Below are 24,903 nucleotides of genomic sequence, written 5' to 3'. Positions count from 1 at the left end.
AAGAAAGAACTGTTACTATGCTTGAAATATAATAGCTTTTTTAATCCCTTCCCCAAGAACAGGGTGCTTTTAGGGTTGGGGGTTGGCAAGAAGGGCACAGCGGAAGGTCTCTAAGGGGAAGAAGGAGTACATCTCCCTTGAGATGATGCAAAGGACTCTGAAATCCGAACAGATACCCATTCATAACATCACAAATGTTTCAAACAAAGATTCTGCAAGACTAAGGGCCTTAAGGATTGTGGTTCTCCCCACCCACCACCCAAATGCAATAAAATTGCCTTAAGATGATAGATTTGGGGAACTTCTATAGATGTGCCTCTATGGGTTATGTAACAAAGAATCTCTAACCCAAACTAGGACCAGAGAAGGCAATTCTACACCTACCTTCCTCATAAGCAAGACCACTGCCACCATCCTCAGGTAATGGGCTAGGGTCTGCTATCTAGACACATTTTCAAATAAGAATGCATGGAACTGACCCTAAATTCCATAGGGATGGTCCTAAATATTCTTATAAAAAGCCCCAGAGAAATCCTGTGTGAATTCCAAGCCAGCAGTTGTAATGGTTATTCTCTCCTGAGCTATTTTCTTCTTCTTAAATTTGATTTTGGTTCATTGTCCTTTGGTGCCAATTTACTCCAGCATAAAGAAACAATCTCATAACTGGAGGGCTGGATTTTATAGTTCTACTCTGCTGTCTTTACTATATGGTTCAGACTGTTATATTAAAACATTATTTTTTCACAGTGGAGCAGACAAACGGACTCTCAAGAAGGCAGTTTCAATTTTCCACTTGGAAAGAGCAGAACTAACATTTTCCACTGATGGTTGACGAATTTTTCACAACACACAAGGTTTTATCTCTGGGTTGCACTGACTACTTCAAATTCAAGTTGTTTTCTGGAATAGCCATCATGTTTTTATAATAAGCCTGGCATATTGTATGCCTCTTATATGTAGAGAATTGAAAATTATAGTAGGATCACCACTGAGATGGACAAAGTATGCACCTTTCTCAGACTTAAGGTCTCTCTCTTTTCAGTGACAGATCTCTGTGGTTAAAAAGACTGGGAAGGGCTGTGTCTTCTTCTATGAGTGGTGACCTTACCAAAGCTTGAAGGTCCCTGCCATTCTGATCCAAAAAGAAAAACCCTGCTGGTATACCACATTTTAGGCATGTTCAAATGACTAATATACAGTAAAAATTATTACACAAGTTTGTCTCCAGTAATCTAAGAATTCTTTAAAGTTACAACTAGTAAAGAAAAAAAGTTAAAATGGAGCCTATGATAAAGTGTTGATTTTCAAAAAGCTAACTTGACCCCTCAGGACAGAAAACAAATGCCTTATGACACATGGAAACAATGGAAGAGTAAATAATGTAGAGTTATAACATCTGAGTTTAAGTTCCAGTTTCACCACACACATGCTGTGGGACGACAGGCAAGTTACCCACTTCCTCTAGGTCTTTGTTTCCTCACCTGCAGAAGGGGGATGATAGTGCCTACTTCATAGAGCTAATAAAATGTTTAGTTGCTTGAGAAAGGACTCTGCAAATTGATATTCTTTTCGAGGGCTTTTGCACAGGGCCTGACATGTAATGAGCAATCAGTTTCCATGTTCAGAACGAAATAAACTGATGCCCTTAACACACACAATGATGAACGTGGCTCCAGATGTAAGATTTACTTCACATTACAGGGAAGTAAACTATACTGTGGAATAATCTTTCACCAGAAGTACACTGCTCTTTACCCTAGAAGGAAAAAGAAAGAAAGGAAGAAAAGAAGAAAGGAAGAAAGAATGGAAGAAAAAAAAGATAAAAGGAAAAGGGAAAGTAAAAAGGTTCCAGCAAGCGGAGCCTCACCATCTGTTCATCCTCTTTGGCAGCCCATCTGGCACTGAACGTTTGACCTCCACTGTCTTTCATCAGGCGAACTTGAACATGCTGGAGATAGGCAGAGAATGCTATTCGGGCCTGTACTTTGCTATAGAAATCCAAAACAACACACTGTTATGAGACAGAATGGTACACCTACCAAAGGTGTGCTTGCCTCTCTCAAAGTGACCTTTGAGGGTCCTTCTATTAAAATGGCTAAGAAAAACAAGGCCCATCATACAGTCACTGAATAAAAATTCCTTCTACCCAGCACATGAGATTTCTTTTTTCTGTTTAGAGAATCAGAGATGGAGAATCCTATTTATTTTCTTATTATTACCATGGGGGAAAAAGAAATCGAAGAGGAATAGAAAATCACATTTCCTACTCATACTTTATCTCTTTGAACTTTTTAATAACTTTCTTGGGGAAAGGGATCAGAAAATTACTGAATCTTCACAAGAACTTCTGTATTGATATAGACTAGTTTTTCAGCCTTGGAGGCCCTTAAAAACATACTTATCAGATGTTAGTGCAAAAGTATGGCTTTTGCTATGGCAACTAATATTTCTGGTGTGCAAAAGCCTCCAAAGCAGGAAATAGATAAATCCTACAGAGGAACTTTTGAGACCAAATTTTAAGGTCAGGCTTTTCTCAACTACAAGACGGGAGTGGCTGGAGCCCAGAACAAATGAGTGAGGTCCAACAGAGTCTGGCACAGATGCACCAGTGGGCTAGGACAAGCCCCGATGTTCAGCGGGAAAAAGAAATCCTTACATATAGTAAAAAGCACCACAGCGACATGACTAAAGAACCCAGCTGATTTCTGCTTGGTGGTCCAGGCTGGAAACAAGGAAATCCGATCAAGCTTTAGTCTGGAAGACAGAAGTCCCAGAGAAACACTGATGATTCTCACTTCAGCTCCTAATTGTAGCGGATCTGCTTTCTTTCAGGAGAGATATTGGTTACTTCAGCTGATCAGCCTTCTGACACGCTAGCCAAAATTACATCAGCAAAGGTTAGGGCCCAACACAAACTTTGTTTACAATCCTCACACATGCAATCACTGAATGCTTTCTACTCACTGTTTCCCAAAGGTTACGATGAAGGACTGTCCAGAGTAAACTAGAAATCCTAAGAGGGTCTGGAATCTAGCTTGTATGTGTGTGATGGAGGGACTAGAGAGGAGGGGAGTCGGGCTGGGGAGTAGATTTGCTTTTGAGAGTTTAATACACAAGCTCTTCAGAGTGTCAAATGTAAGTAAGCCTACATCTTTGTTACTAAATGGGGACAGTTTATGGGAGCACAATATGATTTTGAAATTTATATTTTCAAATGTTTCTCAACAGGACAACACTTAATATTCTTGGTCTGGAGACCATATAACACTTCCCCTCAACCATTCCCATAAGCTTTACCTCCACAAGAAGTTATTTTCAAGTCTAAAGCAATGAAAAGAGTCTCTATTTTGGTCAAAAAATTCACTTTCAATATAATGAGCTAGAAAGGGCATGTTTCAGATACCTCCAAATGTAGCAGAATACTCAATTTTATTAATTATTCCTCTAATATTAAAATATGAAGGGCTTTTGGATAAGGGAATTACTATTTGGAACACAGTCTGAAAACTACTGATTTATATTAACAGACCCTGCAATTACTACGCTTTACTCATTGAAAGTGAGATCTAGAAGATTTATGAATAACTAATTTATTTCTACATCATCTAAGTAGAATGTTATTGCTGGGAAAGACCTTAGAATATAGTCCAATAGTTTTCTAATGTTCTACTTCAATTCAGTGGAATCTTCTTTCCCCTCCAGAGACCACAGTTTGAAAACCACTCGTCTAACCCCATGATAGAAAAGGAAACTGAGAACTAGAGAAGCTCTCTGACTTGCCTGTGATCACACAGCCACTTGGTCAGCACCAAGAAGCCAAAGCCAGGTCCCCTGACAGAGCTCCATGTGCTCTCCACTAATGGAGCTATTCTCATTCTCCATGCACTGTTCTAAGCCTTAACTGTGCCCCTCCAATCCCCTGAAATCCAATATCACCCTCCACCCTTGAGGAATAAGAACTGATCTCTAGCTTAGAAAATAAAAGCCATCATGCTTAAATACCTACACTTCCTGCCTCTTCAACTTCTAACTACTGCATTCAACCCACAGTGCTTTCTTTTCGACTTACAGGAAGCGATACCCCTCCAGGCCTCCTTCCATCTTCCATTACGACCCATCTCTGTCAATAAATGCAATGCTGTACCTCTAATTCTCTTGCCATCAAATCCTTCCCTAGTCTATAAGTAAGCTCCAGAATTTCTATCTTAAAAAATCTTTTATCTCTTGGCGTGCTCTCTCTCTGAGTTCTTACCTTCCTTTCCTTGCCAAATCCTCTGAAAATTAGTTCATACTTGCTTTCTTATTTCCCCAACTCACATTTCTCTTCTACCACTAAGTCCACTTTATAAGGTCATAAATGCAGGAGTCTCTTTTCACATCTCATCCTAACTTGGTTTGCCTGAGGCACTATATAGCTTGAAATTCTCATCTCATGGCTTTAACCATAACGCCCCCTCCCAGTTCTATGGCTACCTCTCTGACTGCTATTTCTTGGTCTCTCTACCATTAGACATTGGTTTTCCCTTTCCTCCCTTTTCACCCTATCCATGCTTGCTGAACGAAACTGAATTGGACAAGCTCATCCACTGTGGAGTTTTTACCTATCAACTGTTCAACTCTGACTCTGAAAGCGGAATTTGCCCCTGTCTACTGGACACCTTCATCCCAGGGCACTTCCACCTCACTGCATCCCAAACAAAACACATTATTTCTATCATGAAACCAGCTCCTGTGTTCCTGATATAGACTGATGGCATCACCAAGTTACCAAATTTGGAAAATTCAGTCTCTTTGGAGTTCTAACATCTACAGGGACCGAGCCCTTTCAATTTTAACTTGCAAATTTCATTAAGTCCATCCCATAGCCACTGCTCTTGTCAGGGCCTTCATCTTCCTGGCTCTGGACTAACTTTTACAGCCCCTAACTCAGCTCCCTACCTTTAGTTCCCCTCTTATCAGTCACTATTCCACAATGCAGCCAGAATTCACTTTCTAAACCAAGATCTAACCTTATCATTCATCTGCTTAAAAACTATCCATCCAGAAAATGAAGTCCAGGCTCCTGTACAGTCCTTTATGATCAAATGACATCCAATTTTGTACTCTCATTTCTTACCATACCCTTCTCCCAGGTAATTCCACATCACTAATCTGTATTTCTCAGACTCACCAAGCTCATTCCAATTTCAAGGCCTTATACTTGCAGTTCTGCTGGGAATATTCTGTCCTCTGATATTCACATCATTTACTCCTTCTCATCATTCAGGACTTACTTTAAAGGTTACCTTTCCAAACCCGAACACCACAATCTAAGGAAACTTTCTGCCCAATTACATTCTAATACTACATCCTATTTTACTGTCTTCATAGCACTTCTCACTGCCTGAAATTACCTCATTTTTTTGTTTACTCTCAGTCTTCCCCACTAGACTGTGAGTTCCACGAGCCTGTCTTGGTCTTCACTGTGACACTATACCACCCAGCACAATTCCTGGTACAAAGCAGGCGCTCAATAAATATTTGTCCAGAGACTGAATGAATGCCTGCACCATCACCCTCTGAGCCTTTATTTCCTCTACTAGCACTCCCACACTTAGCTGTCACCTCCCAAACCTCCTGAAATCCTACTCATCAGTCAAGGCCTGGTTCAGATACTTCCTCCTCCCTATGTCTCTCTGGCCCTCTCAAAGAGGACCAATCACTCCTTTTTCTGTGTCCTAAGAGTCCTTTGAGCATACTGGGGTCACAGTCCCCACACTTTAAGTGTCCCCACACCAAGCCATGAGCTGCTTGAGCTCCTTGTCTCAGTCACCTTGTGCTCTTAAGTGACTGACGCTAAAATCCAACAAATGTTTGTTGAGCCAATGAGACCTGCGTTTGCATCATAGCTCTATACCTCGGACAAGTCACTTCTCTAAGGCTCAGTTTCCTTGATAATAATAATATCAAATCACAGTCATTAATTCACAGGATTGCTATGCATAAGAAATGTAAAATGGCTATTAGGCCACCAGCACAGGACCCGGTACACAGTACAAATTAGCTGTTATCAGTTTTATTATCATAATTACAAAAGGTACATACCTAAGATTGCCATTATCTTGCAGAATCTGCATCAGGTTAAATTTAGGCTCTGGCTCCTGAGTCTCAATTTTGCAGCATTGTTCACCTTTATTGTTCCATTCAGAAACTTTCACAGCATTTTCTTTGGGTGAATTTTCAACCATAACGGTCAGTGAGGGTGTGTATTTGGCTTGATTTTCTCCAAGAGACCCTGCAGACTCCTCCTGGGAAGCTTCTTGCTCTTCATCTTCATTGTCTAATGCAACTTCCTCCTCCTCTTCGCTCTCTGTCTCAGTTTTAACATTCATTTCAGCTGGTTGGGTAATCACTAAATGCGAAGAATCACTAATGTTGCTGAAAAAAGGATTAAATTTTCCTCTCTCCCAATACCTTCCTTTTAACTTTTTAGGAAAAACCCATTTCTAAATCAGACCACAAATAATGCACAAAATTAACAGCACGCATGTGTCTCCAATCTCATACATTCTAAAAACCTATTAATGATCTTCATTAGAGTTGATGTTTCTCATCATAATACCAATGGCTCTCCCCCAACATAAGGCAAAAAACATTTTAGGAGAGCAATCTCTACAGTGTGTTAGAAGTTTTTAGAAGGGCACCTTTCACAGAGGTGCAAAGAGCAGGGGAGTATCTTTCTATCCTATGTTTAGTCATTATCCTTCTCCTTCACTGCCCTGGAAGGTCTGTGAGGACAACCACCATATCTTTTTTATTTGCCAATGAAACCCCAGTGAGTGATGTGCTGATACAGCAACTCAACAAACAAGACAAGGAGGGGGAAAAGGGAGTCAGTTTGTCAGTGACAAATAGATCTGTAACATGGAAGATTCTGGGAGAGAAAGAAATGCCCTTTTTTTCTGTTCATGTTTAAAATACTTCCACCACTCAGCAATATCAAAGGACAAACTGGACTTGATACTTAACCATGAAAAACCTAACAATAATGCTCAGGGTTCCATTAAACTTAAGCTAAGTATCAGGTAGTTAAAAGATGCTGGAATTAGAGCAAAAGCCAAAATGTGTGTGCTTCAGATAATCTTCCAATACAAACATTATAGAATTGAAGGTTTAAAAACTTATAATCCTTTTGAAATAAGTTTCAGAGGAAAAAGACTATAGCCAAAAAAGTAAGTATATGTGATTGGGAAGGTTCTGAATCATTAACTATTAACTAAGAAGCTGAATCAGTTGGACAGGAAACAGATAAAAGAGTTTGGTGAAAGCTCACCAGCAGATACCTGGGTACTTTGGCCTCATGGCCCTCAACCTGCCGCTCCGCCGTCGACGCTTTCGCACCTCCAGAGACAGGAGCTGCCTCTCATAAAGAGCAGCATGCAGCTTGGCCTTCGAATTCATACTCTCTACCTTCAGTTCCGGTGCTCCATCAACGATCATTCTATGGGAAAAAAACATGGTAGCTAGAGCCTTCAGAAAGCTCTCTTCTTTATTCCAAGGCTAAGTCTGACAGAATTCTGTAATAATGACAGAGCGGGCATGGTAACTCTAGAGAATTCTAAAAAGTTTGACAGATAAATGGGAATATTGGAATCTACATTAAAACTTCACTAATGGCCTATCTGAATTTGTTAAATGTTCTGAACAAAAATACACCTGAAGACAACGTTCAAATATTTTTAAGTACTTGGCAATACTGGCTGACTATTCATGGCAGAGATCATAAGTACTACCCAACACCTATGCCTTAAGAATGATTGGAGAGACTGGGAGCACTTTAATTCTTAAACTGGGTGATCCCTAGAGATATATTTATTGCTTTATTTATTCATTATAACCTACTCAAAATTACATAAATATTCTTTTAAAGCATATAGTATTTAATAAACACAGATTTAGCAGAGGTTAAGAGAAGGAGACAAGTGGCTGATAATCTGTGAATATGGTAGCACAGAGCTAAGTGAAACTCACAGGAGAGTGTCTTCATGAAAAGCCATTAAGACCTTGGGATGTACTAAGTCTCAAGCATTTGAATACGAGAAATTTCTCCTTTAGAGCCTACTTAGTTATAGGAGGAGGTGGGCAGAGTGGCAGGGACTCTCCAGGTGTTGAGGACAAGTCAGTAGTTAGGGTCAGAGGCACAGACAGGGAAGGCAGAAGATACAGGACAATGCCAAATTCAGTCAGATCATGAATGGGAAGTGGGCTGGGGTATGTGGATGGCTACAGCCACATTAGGCATTAGTTAAAATAAGATAAAGAACAAATTGGGGAAGTGACAGGAATCAGGTCCTGTCCAGACAAGGACCAGGCAAAGAACCAGGCATGCAGAGATAACTAGGTCACCAAAGAGAGACAGAGTTCTTGGTCACCCAGTCAGAAAGGACATATCCATGTTAATGTCTGAAAGCAGGCAGCCAACTCTGTATACTCAGAACTCAAGATCTAACTGGTTGGCTCTGAGCTCTCTCTCTCTCTTGAACTCTCTAAAACTCAAAGTGTACTCCCTTTAAGGTCAAAATTCATCCTCATTCCTCTGGTAGTTTTCAGTCCCTGAGTATGATGGTAAGGCTGTGTCTCTTGGTCTATTTAGGACTTTTAGGGATTTCTGGTTGGATGGACTGGATGGTAAATATTTTGGAGGCCATTTCTCTAGGGCAGGAAATTGAGCCAAGACCAGGGAAGGTCCTGACACTGAGGGAAGAAACAGGAAGCAAATTAATGAACTTTACAAATACTCCAAATCCAACTGACCATAGTTCCAACAACTGAACACTACCTTCTGCCACACACACAGTTGTGAAAATAGATTTTTAGGCAATTAAATAATAAAGAAAATAAAACAAATCTGATATTTTTAAATAACAACTATGAGCTTCTAAGAAACCCTGAACAGAAATATAAATCACAACTATTACAAGGGATGGAGGTAGGGAATGCTGAGGAAAATGTACAACTGATAAACAGAATTCTAGTTCTATGAAGGCAAGGCCCCTGCTTGTGTTGTTTCTCACTGGATCAGTGATGCTTTGAGACTGCCCAGCACACACCTGACACACCATAAATATTTTTGACCTAACAAATAATCAAATTCCCTACAAATAAGGTGTGATACCTTTTAGCTAACTCTTTCATTTTATTTTTTCAACACATTATTATGAAATATTTAAACAGATAGAAAAGTTCAAAGAACTGTACAGTGAACAGATGTACATCTATCGCCCAGTTTCTACACTGACCATTTTACTACATTTGTTTCATTACATACATGTTCAATCTTCCCTTCTTCTATTCAACCAGCAACCCACCTAATTTTTAAAGCATTTCAAAGTTGCACAGAGACATCAATGCAATTCACTCCTAAACACTTCAACACACAAACCATTAGGATCTAGATAGAGTTCAACATTTGCTTTATAGGGCTTTGGCAGTTTTCTCCTTTTCTTTTTCTTTTCTTTCTTTCCTTCTTTTTTTTTTAATGAGCTAAAAATTACACACAGTTAAATACCCAAATATTAAATGTCTATTTGAGGAGTTTTGACAAATGCCTAGACCTATGTAATCCAAACTCTAACATTACTATCCCCTCACAAAGTTCTCACGCCCCTTCCCAGTAAATTCCTCTCTCACACTCCCAAAGGAAACCACTGGTCTGAATTTTTTCATCACATGTTAAGTTTGCCTGAACTTCATAAAAATGAAATCATACAGTATGAATTCTTTTGTGTTAAGTCTCCTTTCATTCAGCATGTTTTTGAGATTCATCCATGTTATGTGTATCAGCATGTAGCCCTTTTTATTGCTGAGAATTAGTTCATTGTATGAATAATCCACAATTCACTGATTCCCCTCTTGCTGGACACCTAGGTTGCTTCCAGTTTCAGAATATTATGAATAAAGCTGCTATGAACATTTTTGTACAAGTTATTTTGTGCTTATGTCTTTCATTTCTTCTAAGATCTGAGAGTAGAATTTTCTAGGCTTTCTAACAAACTGCCAGATTCTTTCTAAAGATTCTGATGCCAATGACAATTTATCAGAGTTCCATTAGTTCCACATTCTCATCATCTAATGCTATCAGTCAGTCACTTTTTCCCCAGCTTTACTGAGATGTAATTGATAAATAAAACTGTAAGATATTTAGTGTACAATGTAATTATTTGATATAGTCATTTGCTGAATGTTTAGTGGTATCTCATGATTTTAATTTGCAGTTCTCTGATAACTAATGTTGTTAAGCATATTTTCTCAATTATATTGGCTATTCACATATCTTCCTTTTGAAGTGTCCAAATATTTTACCCATTTGTAACTGGGTTGACTGTCTTATAATTATTTAGCTGGAGGAGTTTGTTATATTTCCTAAATACCAGTCCTCTGACATATATATTTGATGAATATCTTCATTCACTATGGCTTGCCCACTCATTTTTTTTAACAGAATCTTATTATAAATAAAACTTTTTAATTTTGAGGAAGCCTAGCTTATCACTTTTCCCTTTTTGCTTATTGCTTTCTGTGTCATGTTTAAAACCTTTTGCCAAGCCCAAAGTCACAAAGATATTTTCCTCAAGAAGTTTTATAGTAATAGCTTTTATGTATCTGTCTATGAATCACCTAATGTTGGGGCCGAGGTTCATTTAAAAATATAATATCCAGTTCCAGCACCATTTGTTAAAAAAAGTTACCTTTCCCCATTGGATTACTTTAAGTTTTTTGTTTAAAGTCATGACCATATATAAATATGAGCCTATTTCTGGGCTTTTTATTCTGTTCCATTGATCAATTTGCTGCAGCTTTGATTATGATAGCATTATCATATTTCTTTAAGGCAGGTCCTCTAATTCTTTTTAAAATTACTTTGGGTATTCTATATCCTTTATATTTCCATATAAATTTTAATAAAACAGTCAATTCCTACAAAAAATCTATTAGACTATTGATTGAAATTGTACTGGATCTTTAGATCAATTTGGGGAGAATGGATACTTACAATCTGTTTTCTAATCCATGAACATGACATACCTCTGGACTTATTTAGATCTTCTTTAATCTCTTTAAGTAATAATTAGCAGCTTTTAATATGTAAGTATTAATTATACAAAATATTTGTAAGTATTAAGAATATTTTGTTAAATTTATCCCTAAGAATTTCATATTTTCAAAAGCTACTGTAAATGGAATTTTAAATTCCATTTTGCAATTATTTACTGATAGTATATTAAAAAAATAGATTTTAGTATATTGATCCTAAGACCTTGATAAGTATATTTATATGTTCTTTTTTGTTTGTTTGTTTGTTTTGTTTTATGGGGGGGTGGTAATTAGGTTTATTTATTTACTTATATTTGGAGGAAGTACTAGGGATTGAACCCAGGACCTCGTGCATGCTAAGCATGTGCTCTACCACTTGAGCTATATCCTCCCCTCTACTTGTATGTTCTTGTAGCTACTCTATATATGCCTTAGGATTTTCTACTAACCTGATTATGCCATCTAAGAATAAAGACATTTAACTTCTTCCTTTCTAATTTGTATAGCTTTTATCCCCCCACCCTGTCTTTGCTTTATTGTACTGCTTAAGACCTCTAGTAAAAAGGGAATACAAATGGTGAGATTTGACACTTTGCCTGATTATTAATTGCAGGGGGAAAGCCTTCATATTTCACCATTCAGTATGATGTAAGAAACAGATTTTTTATAGAAGGCCTTTATCAGATTGAAGAAGTTCCATTCTACGCTGGACCTGATAAGAGTTTTTCTCATAAACATGTGCTGAATATCATTAGATTTTTTTTTTTGCATCTAATAAAATAATCATCTGGGTTTTTTCCCTTATTTATTATGGTGAATGATATTGACTGATTTTCAAATGTTAAATCAACCGTGCATTACTAGGGAAAATCTCACTTTAGTCATCTGTATTATCTTTTTTATATACTGGTGGATTCTATTTACTAATATTCTTTCAAGAAATTTTGTGTCTATGTTCATGAAGACACTTACTAGCATATAATTTTTTTTTTAATGTCTTTGTCAGGTTTTCATGTCATAGTTTTCTGGTAACATAAAATGAGCTGGGAACTGTCCTTGCCTCTATGTTTGAAACAGTTTGTGTAAGATTTCTTTATATTCTTCCTCAAATGTTGATATGATTCACCAGTGAAACTACTGGGCCTGAGTAATTTTTGGAGGAAAGTTCTGATTATGAATTCAATATTCTGATTGGGTATGGGACTATTCAAAAATTTCTATTTCAGCTTGTGTTAGTTTTGTTAAGAGTTCCCTCCCCACAAGGAATTCAGATATTTCATTTAGGTTGTCAAAGTAGTGGAATAGGTTGTTAATAATATTCCCTTTATATCTTTTTTATGTCTGAAGGATCTATAGTGATATCCCCTCTTTCCCATCTGATATTGATAATCAGTGTTCCCTCTCTTTTCTGTATCAGTTTACCTAAGATTTTATCAATTCTGCTATTGTATCAATGAACAATTTTGTACTTTATTAATTTTCTTTGTTGTCTGTCTTTTATTTAATTGATTTCTGCTCTTTACTACTTCCTTTCTTCTATGTACTTTGGGTTACTCTTATTTTTCTAGTTTCATAAAATTGAATATTAGATTAGTCATTAATTCCTCTGTTTTCTAATATAAGCACTTAAAGTTATAAATTCCCTCCAAACACTATACTCTAGCTGCATCCCACATATTTTAGTATTACATTTTTATTATCATTCAGTTCAAAATATTCTGAATTTCTCTCATGATTTCTTCCTTGATCCATAGATTATTTAGAAATGTGTTGCTTAATTCCTAAATATTTGGAGATTTTCTATCACTGTTGATTTCTAATTTCATTACGGTCAAAGAACATACTCTATGATTTTAATCCTTTTAGATGTACAAAGAATTGTTTCATGCTTCAGCACATGGTCTATCATGTGCCACCTTTCATCTGCTTACACCTCTATACCACCAAAAAACCCCTACCAATGGCAATAAAAAATGAGTGCCAAAAAATGAAGGACAGAACCCACTGATCTTTAAATATTCTTGTTGTTTAAGATTTTTTTCTAATTTTCACACTGATAGCAGTATACTCTAGGAAACATATTCCTTGATTAAAACCTGGAGAAAACTTATAAACTAAGCATGACTTTCATTTGGAAACAAGCTACAAACTTGATTTCTCTGTTTTTCCTTAGTTAAATGGCAATCATGTTTTCCTTTAAAGAAAACTCAGATTTACACTTCAAAAGATTTGGATGAGAAAAACAAGTTTATCTTAATTCTTCACTGTAAAATAAAAGGCTAGATCTAGGGGGTTTCTTTCTTACTGCCATTTTGCTTTTCACAGAGATACAGCACAAAGGGGATGTATGTAATGTCTCAGACCAGATGGTATGTGTTCAGAGTTAAAGAGTTTTTGTTGTGATTGCAGTCTTCAGTTGGGCACGTCATCCCAGCCCTTCTTCTAAGACCTTTCTCTGCTCTGCCAAAATTAAGAGGTATTTGCGCATTTTTAGTTCCGTGGCAAACTGAAAGGGGTTCTTCTTAGTCCCACAAAGCGCAGAGCTGTTTGCCCCAGGTATGTCAAGGCCAAAACATAATCTTTCATTTGAATTTAACGTGAGAGTAGTCTTGAAATCTCACAAGTACTTTGGTCTCTCTCACATAGTCAAATTTCAACTATTTGAATACCATTATTATCAGTTGAAATGACGTATCTGTAGTTATAAAAATGTAAATCCCAAACTGAGTTTGTAAAAAGTTGCCACAGAATAGTGTTTCAATAGGAAACATTTTTATGTTACTATTCAAGCTGAGTCAAACTGAAAATGGTTCTATAAATAAAGCATCATGCTTAGTCTGTGCATGGTCACGTATTATGCACATGGAAAGAATTTCTCAACTTTTAAAAATCAGTTACCGTGTTCTTCCTGTCAATAAGCTTCTTCTTGGGTTTCCCCTACAGAAGCAGAAAGGACAAGCGGGTTAGAGTATTATGTAGATATTCCCTCTTGAGTGTACACACACACACACTCTTTCCTGAGATTTGTATTGCAGAGATTCGACATCGAATATGCCTTGGAAGGCATCTTGGGGGAAAAACGGAGAGATGAATTGAGAACATGCTCAGAAAAGAACAGGGTACCATAATCTTAGGGAGCATCAATAAAAAACAAAAGGAACAGGACAAATGAATTTTAGAGAAAAATTATATTGCATCTGTGTGTCTAGTCACAAATCTAGTCTCACTTATTCTTCACAATAACAATGTGAGGAAGGTTATTACAAAAAGGAGCAGGATAAGACCATTATGTGACATGCCCAATGTCAGAGCTTTAAAGGGCTTAAATTTGAATCCAAGACTTTGGTCGCAGACTCCAGTGCTCTTTCCACTCGCACTGAACTGTGTTAGGAAAAGGAGCTAATCTCAATTCTCATGGAGTTCAAAAAGGATGCTCATGAGAAACAGATTTCCCACAATTTAAAAAAAAAAAATATATATATATCGTTAAAAAAGAGATGCTGTCCACTGTCTTTAAACTAGAACTGGGCTTGAACCACAGGAAGGGAGTAACCATTCAGGTTTAAATCGGCTTTTGTTTGTCATTCAATTTTCTTTCACTTAACACTTTCTCTTTTTTAGACAATTTCCTATTTTACTTGTACTCATTTGTGAATGTGTATATTTAGTATATATTTAGTTCGGTACATTTTATTACTGTGTAGGTTCATGTATCCACCACCACAGACAAGATACTGAACAATCCCATCACGAAAAGGACCCCCTATGTTGCCCTTTTATAACCACACACCTCTTACCTATCCCCTGGCTTCTCTTCTCCATTCTAAAATTTTACCATTTTAAAATTGTTATATAAATGGAATCATACACATGTAATCTATCACATTGGTTGCTGTTTTTTCTTTTTAAAGAGACAGATGTAATCAATATCAAGGTTTTCTATCTATAGAAAAATCAAGTGAAAAATTTGTCTTCACCAAAATATTTTATCTTTTCCTTCCCATGTTTTCTATCTGTGCCAATGTCCTAATATTGTCAATTTATCATCAGAAAGTCTCAAGATGATTTTAACTTTTTCATCAGATAATGGTTTGCACTAGTAATTTGCAAACACGGCTTCACACTACAATCACTTGGGCAGCCTTCAGTAAGTATAAAGTACTTCTATCTGGGAGGGGTTAGGGCACAAATACAGTGTTACTCATATGCAGCCAGGGTTAAAACTACTATCATGCTGTGAGACAGTAGGTAAGACACTATTTCCTAGGGCAGGGTGGGTATGTGGGGGATGAGTGAGGGAGGACAGGGAAGGCAGACCAAATGAACTTACCATGAAATGAAATTAGAGGATTAGGTTGAAAGTAGTTCTGACAATAATACAACAGGATTTGCAAGAGAGAAAACATCAGTTCAGATTGAAGAGAACAGACTTAATGGAAGATGTTGGGGCTTGCAAACTCAATTTCATCTTTTTAATGCATGTTCGTATGTATGCCTACCACATGGTAGGTTCTTGATATTGACAAAGATAAACATGACAAAGTACCTACTCTTAAAAGCCAACTTGAAAATAGAGTAGTTAGTAAATAGGCAATTATAATACAATATGTACAATATTGGGAATATAAATCAGAGGAAGGCATAAGGAGGGCTGGGACAACTTCCTGCTAGTCTGGGTAAGAGGAGGAAGGACATAGCTAGAGCAAGAATTTAGGGATAAATTGAAGGCCATTCCAAAGGAATGGATGGGAATTCCAATGTGAGGATAAGGAGGCATGAAAGAGCAAGTAGAGATGGTGTGACTGGCCATCGGTTGGTATGGAAAAATGGAGATTAGGCTAAAAAGGTAGGCAAGAGTAAATCATGAGGGCCTTTCTTTGTTAAACAGTGAAATTCGTGTGTTTCGAACCAAAGTTTTTAGAATGCTTTATAAGCAGTTGTTACTGGGGCCTGAAGAAAGAAGTCAGGGAATGCACCAAATTGGATGGGGGAAAAAAGTAATCTTATTACTGAACTTTAGCATCATATACATGTAGGGAACCATCCACAGTAGCGTAAGTGTGATTTTGTTACCAAAAGAGTAACTTTTGTGAGTCCCAAATATTGCCAACACTTACCACACTTTTTAAACAGTAGTTATTAGACCCATTGCTAGGTCTTGTTATTGAATGTGTTAATAAAGAAGGACATATATTATTACATCTCAAATTTTTTTACTGTTATTCTTCCCCTAGGAGAATGCTTCCTAATTTTCGTGGTGGTTCCCAGATTGCCTGCTCCACCTTCTTTCTCCCTCATGGTTAGCTAGATTATACAAAGATCAGAACTCAAACAAAGAGATCACATCAGTTCAGAAATAGACAACCTGTGAGGAAACTCATGGCAACTACCAATTCTAAGCAAACAGTTCATTGCTAAATATGACCAGACAATCAGAAATCACCATTTCAGGAAATATAACAGCATAAACTAGAAACAATGAGATGAACAAATAGGACTCATCTAGAAGAATTAAATATAATGCAAAAAACAAAGGAAATTTAAAAACCTAACAGATATCCAAAGACATGTGAAAATATATTTGTAATTCTGTGATTTATAGAAAGAAATATAGATTTGGTCTCCACCCCTCTTTCTGACACAGAGCTCCTAAATCCCTTAAAATTTCTTAAGCGACAAATGGTAAAGGTGTCTTTTGTTATGTTAAGGAGATGACTTTTAGAAAGCCCTTGAATCAGCTGAGGATGGGGGTTGGTCACCAGAGGAACCAACTCTGTAATTAGAGGGTTGAAACGTTCAGTCCTATCCCTCTAACCTCCTAGAAGGGGAGGGGATAGAGATGGAGTTCAATTACCAATGGTTGATGATTTAATCAACCGTGCCTACATAATGGGACCTCCATAAAGACCCAGAAGTATGGGGTTCAGAGAGCTTCCGGGCTGGTGAACATGTGGAAATTTGGAGGAGAGTGGCGCATATGTAGAGAGCATGGAAGCTCTGTACCCTTTCCCCATGCTTGCCCTATGCATCTCTTCCATCTGGCTTCCCATGAGTTATATCCTTTTATAATAAACTGGTGATCTAGTAAGTAAAATGTTTCTCTGAGTTCTATGAGCCACTCTAGCAAATTAATAGAGCCTAAGGAAGGAAGGAGTCATGGCAAGCTCTGATATACAGCCAGTAGGTCAGAAATATAGGTAATAAACTGGGCTTGTGACTAGCATCTGAAGTTGGGGGATGGAATGTTGTAGAACCCTTAAACTGTGGAATCTGATGCTAATCTCTGACAGTGTCAGAACTGAGGTGAATTTTCGGACAACAGCAGGGTGCAACTGCATGGTACTATGGGGGAATCGCCCTGCCCCCTCCAAACTGGAATTGGTACCAGAACCAATTTAATTTTACATCCATAAACCATGAAAACTAGTTAGAAGAAAACATAGTTTTTGGATGCCAAACTCATATCTGCCAAAATAAAAGAGTCAAACAACCCTTTCCTGAGCTGGTACTGAATAACAAAACAGGTAAGGCTGAAGGTCAGTTTAGAAGCTTAGAAGACAAAGTTCAAGAAATCTCCAAGAATTTAAAGCCAAGAGACAATGAGATCAAAAGTATGAGAAAAAAGTAAAGACAAATGGAGGATATAGCAAAAGATCTACAATTCATCTAAGAGAAGTCTGACAAGGAAAGGAAAGACAGAATAAGGAGAATATTGCCCCCAGTTAATAGACTTAAATCCTCAGACTGAAAGGATTCATCCACTGCAAAACCAAAATTCTGAAAAGTAACACACCAGAAAACAACTTGGTACAGTATCTGAACTCTAAAGATAAAGAAGCCTTGTAAAAGTTTCCGGAGAGGAGGCAAGAGGTGGGAGGGCTGGCACCAGGTTATATATAAAGAACTGAGCTTCCATGTTTTCCAAGTAAATCTTAAGATCACTTTCATTAGAAGCTATGCAGTGTTATTACTAAATTAATGGTAATAGCCACAAATTTTCAGAGAGAAATTAGAAATTCCATATATTTCCTGATAATGGATAATGAAATTGTAAGGAATGGCTGAAATCTGGGTATCTATTTTTAAGAACCCCACAAAAAAAGCACACATAGCTTGAAAATAATATAGATTTCTTTAAATAACTAAGATTCCTTATTTTGTCAGTCAATTACTGAACTGTGCTGTAATGTAGTTATGTCTCAGGGGCAACAAAAGTATGCAGGACTAAGCAGTCCTGACTGCTGTGCTATTTGAATTCCAATGTCTGCTTTCCATCATTTCTCCCCTATTTTCCCTTGTATTGAGGTTATCAGTTGTCATTTCTTACAACTCTCACTGTATTTATTTTGTGAATTACCTCCCCCTCCACCTTTTCTAATCTGATCATTCTAATCTCCTCTAGTCTAGAAAAACAGATGATTATGTCTGTTAAAATTGTGTCTAAAGTAAAAAGGCACTGGGTAAGAGCCTTCCTTTAAGAAGAAAAACGTTTAGGGCCTATGTTAAGATTGCTTAAAGATCTTTACGGTTTAATTTGTAGCCTCTGGCAACATTATAAAGTGCTGAGAATTAATGAATTCTGAAAAAATGAGGTTTTATATTGTGTTTTCTGAAAGGCTCTTTTCATCAGAGATTTTACTAAAGACTTTCATAAAGTCTCTTCTCTTTTTTTGCCTGTACCTTCTCCTAATTTTTGTAATCTAGTTCTACTAAATCCCCACCTGTAAGATTAACACATCCCCACCTGTCCTGGAAGAGACGTGTTGCCAGCATATAGTTCATGGAGGTCTTGTGTTCAAGGTAGGACCTGAAATGCAAAGAAAGAAACTGTTTATTTCTTAAGCTTAGTTGAAGGGGAAAATATAGAAATAAAAACATGAGCCAAGTACAAAAGTGTCAGGTCACTTATACACTGTTTCTAAAAAAATATAGTGTCTCTAAAGTGGCAAAGGAGGAGACAGTTGTTCAAATTAAAATCACAGCACACTAGAATAGAAGAAAATATAATAAAATGAAAAAATACAGAGGACTTAATTTAGAAAATAGAAAACCAGGATTTCTTGGATTAATAAAAGGTGATAGACTAAATTCAAAAAATGAAACTGGAAGATAAAAACTAAACCACCACCAAAAATCATATATAGCTAGAAAAGAAGTCCAATAAAGCTGGGAACGGGAGATGCATCAAGGGCATGAAAATGTCAACAGAGTGTTTCAATCATCTTATTTCTCAAGAGCTTTCAATGGCTCCTTGACGCCAACTGCAGCAGGCATATACTCTCTCTTTCAAGATTGCAAAAGTTGAGTAATCTATACCACCAATTCATTCACACTTTCCCCACACAGTTCCCCAACATGGATCCTGAAGTATAGTCAGGCAAGTCTCCTTATAATCCTCTCACACCACACCTCCCACTAATCCTTCTGCCTATCTGGACACCTTCTCCTCACACCCTCTCTACTTATCCATAATCTATCCTTAAAGAAGCAGCTTAAGTCCACCGTGCTGCACGAAGCCTCCCCTGGTATGACCGCTCAAGTCTACAGAGAAGCCCTTGTTCTGGACTTCTACCTTGGCCTTCACCGTATGCCCGAGGGACCTGTCATATACCATCTTACAGAGTAAAATTTTTCTTCTTGGAAAGCAGCACGATGCAGCAGGAAAGAAGTAGGATTTAGAGTCAGAATACCTGCATCAAGTCCCACTATGTGATCATGGACAAGTTCCATTACTTTACTGAACCCTACTTTCCTTATCATTATAGTGGGAATAGCAATGATATGTTTAAAGTCCATTATATTACAAAGAGCTATACAAATGTGAGCTATTCTTATTACATGTATAAATAACTTCTCCACAATCATACTGTTAACTCTCAAAGAGCAGGGATCCCATCTAATATTCGTTTCATACTCCAAAGCACCAAGCATAATGCTAGGCTCGTGTGAGTTCAATAAAGACATATTAATAAAAAGGCATATTTGTTAGTAGATAAACACATCTTCCCCACTCTCCATGAAGGTAACTCAATTCGTTTAATATTCTTTGCATCTCTCTGCTGCTTTTCACAGAAGTCCCAGGAGAGGTAAAGTAATTTACCAGATTGGTAATTCAGGAAAAATTCAATGAGCATCTCCCTTCTTTCTCTGGGGAGACAACCTTTCTTAGGAAATACACATCCTCTGTTGCTCTCATAGGGTCAGGTGTTCCTGACGCTCAGCTCAGTCTAACCCTGCCTACAAATGGGTGTGTAAATCTGTCTAATTCTGAAGTTCAACAGAAAGCGCATTTGTTTGCAGACAGACATAATCAAGTCTCTCAACCTAGACTTTATCAGTATGGAAGGGGATACTTTGGTCTCCATCTTAGTCTTTGTGTATTAATATTGGATTCCCTATGAGACTCCCAATATTATCTGTAACTGTTTCCTTAGAAAAACTCTCAATTAAGGCCCTGATTCCACTTTCATTAATTAAAAATGTTTTCTAGGAACTTCAAATATTGAAACTCTTCAAAAATATCAAAAGATATATTTCTATCTAATTTTGAAAAGCCAAGCAATATCTTTCTGTTGAATTCCTAGGTCTTTATAAGGTGTTAACAACATGGATAGGATATTTTTGCAAGATAAAAAGATTTTTCTATGAACAGCTGGGTTTTCAAAACAAATGAAACAAACAAAAATCTAGTTCTTTTATTCCTCTAAGTTCTAGCTCTATACTTAGAACCACTAGTGTCCCAACTAGATCAAATGCCAGTCACCAGAGGAAGAAAAATGTGTCACCTATAAACAAGTGCAGAAGTTCTCAATCTTACTAGTAATCAGCGAAATGCAAATCAAGGCCAAAATAAGATACCATTTTACACTCAGTATATTGACAAAAATTAAGAAGTCTAACAGTGCCACTGTTATTGGAGATAAAATACTGGAGAAGACACAGATCAACAGGATCTCTTAGGCACTGCTGAGAGGAGTGTAAATTTACATAGTCACTTTGGAAAACAATTTAGCATTATCTTTTTTTATGCATTATTTTTTAAAGTTGAATATTTACATATCTTATGGCCCAGTAATTCCACTCCAGATATATACCCAGGAGACATACATAAGAATATTTACAGCCTAGCTGTCTTTAACATCAAAAGACCAGAAAGAAGCCAAATGCCATCAACAGGAGAATGGGAAATTTTACACCAGTATAAATACACAGAAAAATATAATATAGCAGTGAAAAAGAATGAATTATAGCTACATGTAACAACATGAACTTTAACATAATAATGAAAAAAGTGTACATAGAGCACACTGTTGTTTTTGAGAAAAAGTTCAAAAGCAATAAAAACTAAACAACAGAACTCTGCTTCCACATAAGAGATAATAATTGTTGTAGGACTTGTCCTTTTACCACCTAGAGGCAATTTCCAGATTATGCAGAAAGAGAATTCAAGTAGAATCCAAGAGGCTCTGTGTTGAGATAACAGAGATGAAAGTTCGAGGAAGCAGCTAGAATTTTTGGAGCAATGTCCCAGAGAGGAAGAAGCTATGCATAGGAAGATACGCAAAAAATCATCACAAGGGACACTTTGAGTCTTTGGGTGAATACAGATCTGCTCAGGCATAGGGGGAAAGTCCATAGGTTGGGCAAAGAGCAACTGTCAGGGTAAAGAACATTAAAGAAAAAGTGAAAGCTGAACACTCTCCAAAGTTCACACAGGGCTGCCAATTGATTGGCACCAACCAGAATGGAGAGCTGTCACTGAATATGGGGGTCATTTAACAGGCCCCAAAAAAGTCTTCAGTAGTGGAATTAATCTAGACCTAAACAAACAGCTATTCTAAACAAACCATAAAAACACTTTTAAAAGAGCCTGAAAAGGATTAAGCTGATCCACAAAAGAAGTTCTTCAGATAGAAGAAAATGATACCAGATAAAAACCTGGATCAATACAGAGGAAGGAAAAGCATTGAAAATAGTAGTGTATATAATCAGAAAGGGTAGTATATATATAAATAGATTTAAATTTATTTAAATCAAATATTTCTCATATTTAAATTTCCTTAAACTGTTCAAAGCAAAAGTAACGATGTACTATGGGATTCATAACTTACACAGAAGTAAAATGCATGACAGTAATAGCCCAAAGGCCAGGAGAGGGAAATAGAAGCATACTGGTTGTAAAATTCCTACATTACACGTGAAATACTATATTATTATTTTAAGGTGCACTGTGGTAAGTAAAAGATGCAGATTGTCACCCTAGAGCAACCACCCTTTTAAAAAACAAAACAAAAGATGTAGGAGAAATTAATTAATCCAAAGAAGGCAGGAGAAAATAAAAAGGGAAAAAAAGAACACATTAGACAAATAGAAAACAACCAGTAATGTGACATATCTAAACCCAACCATATCACTATGCTGTACATTAGATTTCCCAGAATTTATTCATCTTATAACTTAAAAGTTTGTACCCTTTAACCAACATTTCTCATATCTTCTACCCCAGCCCATGGCAACCACCATTTTACTCTTTGTTTCTATGAGTTCTATTTTTTTTTTTTTTTGGATTCCACATACAAGTAATATCATACAATATTTGTCTTTTTCTGGTTTATTTCACTTAGCATTATTCCTCTAAGTTCATCCATGTTGCCACAAGTGGCAGGATTTCCTTCTTTTACAGAAATCTACTTTAAATATAAAGGCACAGATAGACTGTAAGTAAAACAATGAAAAAAGATATACCATGCAACACTAGTCACAAGAAAGCTGGAGTAGGTAGGGGTGAGGGGTGGAGAAACTGGATGAAGGCAGAAAAAAGGTACAAAATTCCAGTTATCAGATAAATAAGTACTAGGGCTATAATGTACAATATAAAATAAATGTAATTAACACTGGTGTATGTTATATATGAAAGTTGTTAAAAGAGTAACTCTTAGGAGCTCTCATCACAAGAAGAAATTTTTTTCTATTTTTTTAAATTTTGTATCTATATGAGCTGATGGATATTCATTAAACTCATTGTGATAATCATCTCAAATCATTATGCCATACACCTTAAACTTAAAAAAAAAAAGAAAGCTAGAGTGGGTATATTATAGCAGATAAGTAGATGTGAAAACTTGCAAAAACAGTACTTAGTAGGAAATTTATAGCACTTAAAACACATATCTTATGTTTCACTTAATGTCTCAAATCAGTGACATCAGCTTCCATCTAAAGAAACTAGGGGAAAAAAAGAGAGCAATGAAGCACATAATAAATTAAAGAAAAGAAATAATTAATATTAGGATGGAAGTCAATGTTCAAGAAATAGACAAAACAATGAAATAAAAAACTGAGTCTCTTAGAAGATCAATAAAACTGATAAACCTCTAGCCAGAATGAATGGGATAAAAAGAGAAAAAACAAATTACCGCAGAAACAAGAAAAGTCGTATCACTAAAGATTCTACAGATGTTAAAAGGATAAGGGAACATTATAAACAATTTTATGCTTATAAATACAACATATAGGAAATGGACAAATGCCTTAAACTACCAAAGCCCATTCAAGTAGAAACAGATAAACTGAATGGCCCTCTATTAAAGAAACTGAAATGGAACTCCTGGTCCAGGTGGCTCCACTAGTGATTTCTACCAAACACTCAAAAAATAAATAAAACCAATTCTCCAGAAACTCTTCCAGAAAACTGAAGAGGTGATAATATGTTCCAGCTTATTCTATGAAGCCAGCATTACCCTCATACTGAACACAAAGACATTATAAGAAAACTATAGATCAGTATCTTTCATAAACATAGATGTAAAAATTCTAAGTAAAATTTCAGAAAATCAAATTCAATTATATATAGAAAAGATAATATATCATGACCAAGTGAGTTTATTTCAGGAATGCAATGTTGGGTTTAACATTCAAAAATCAATGTAATTCACTATATTAACAAACCAAAAAAGAAAAAGCATATGATTATGTCAAGAGATATAGAAAAAGCATTTGACAAAGTCCAACATCCACTTCTGATAAAAACTCTTAGCAAAGGAGGAAAAGAAAGGAACTCCTTCCATCTAATAAAAGGCATTTATGAAAAACCTACTGTCCACATCATACTTAATGGTAAAAGACTAAATGCTTACCCTAAGATCAGGAACCAGACTGGGATGTCTGCTCTCACCAGTCCTATTCAGCATTGTGCTGGAGGTTCCTGCCAGTGCAATCAAGCAAGAATAAAGAAATAAAACACATCTAAATTGAAAAGGAAGAAGTAAAGCTGTCTTTATTCACAGATAATCTTCTTATCTAAGTAGAAGATCCAATGGAATCTCTAAAAACCTTCAATAACTGATAAGTGAGTTTAGCAAGACTGCAAGAAACAAGAACAATATGGAAAAATCAATTGTATTTCTAGATATAAGCAGTAATCAGAAATTGAAATTAACAAAACAAAATCATTTACAGTAGAATCAAAACATATTAAATACTTAGGAATAAATCTGACAAAAGCTATAAAAGACCTATACACTGAACACTGAAGAACATTGCTAAGAGAAATTAAAGATGACCTAAATAAATGGATAGGTACTCCTTGTTCATGAGTTGGAAGACTCAGTAATGTTAGAGTACCATTTCTCTTCAGACTGATCCAGAGAGTCAGTGTAATCTCAATCAAAATCCTAAGCAGGCATTTTTGTAGAAACTGACAAACTAATTCTAAAATCCAAATGAAAATGCAAATTACCTAGAATAACTAAAACAATGTGGAAAAAGAACAAACTTAGACCAAGATTTTTTTATAGAACTACATCAATCAGCACAGTGTGGTATTATACT

General features: G+C 36.5%; 1 protein-coding gene across 11 annotated transcripts in view; it reads right to left on the bottom strand.

Annotated features, from left to right (window-relative positions):
• The window catches only part of TTLL5 (tubulin tyrosine ligase like 5), a 255,265-nt gene that overhangs the window by 155,703 nt on the left and 74,659 nt on the right, over window positions 1-24,903 (bottom strand). For 7 of the 11 annotated variants that reach the window (XM_072963457.1, XM_072963451.1, XM_072963449.1 and 4 more), the window contains 5 exons: window positions 18,818-18,880; window positions 13,972-14,010; window positions 7,323-7,480; window positions 6,085-6,391; window positions 1,868-1,988 (listed from right to left, as the gene is read on the bottom strand). In XM_072963457.1, the coding sequence (XP_072819558.1) occupies window positions 1,868-1,988; window positions 6,085-6,391; window positions 7,323-7,480; window positions 13,972-14,010; window positions 18,818-18,880 (688 nt within the window). The remainder of the gene's footprint in view (window positions 1-1,867; window positions 1,989-6,084; window positions 6,392-7,322; window positions 7,481-13,971; window positions 14,011-18,817; window positions 18,881-24,903) is intronic. The other 4 variants (XM_072963454.1, XM_031679271.2, XM_072963455.1 and 1 more) reach the window with 1 other exon arrangement.

The sequence above is a fragment of the Vicugna pacos genome, chromosome 6 (genome assembly GCF_048564905.1).
Source record: "Vicugna pacos chromosome 6, VicPac4, whole genome shotgun sequence".
NCBI classification, from domain to species: Eukaryota; Metazoa; Chordata; class Mammalia; order Artiodactyla; family Camelidae; genus Vicugna; species Vicugna pacos.
The sequence above is the reverse complement of the archived record's forward strand: the minus strand, read 5'-3'. Positions and strand labels throughout refer to the sequence as shown.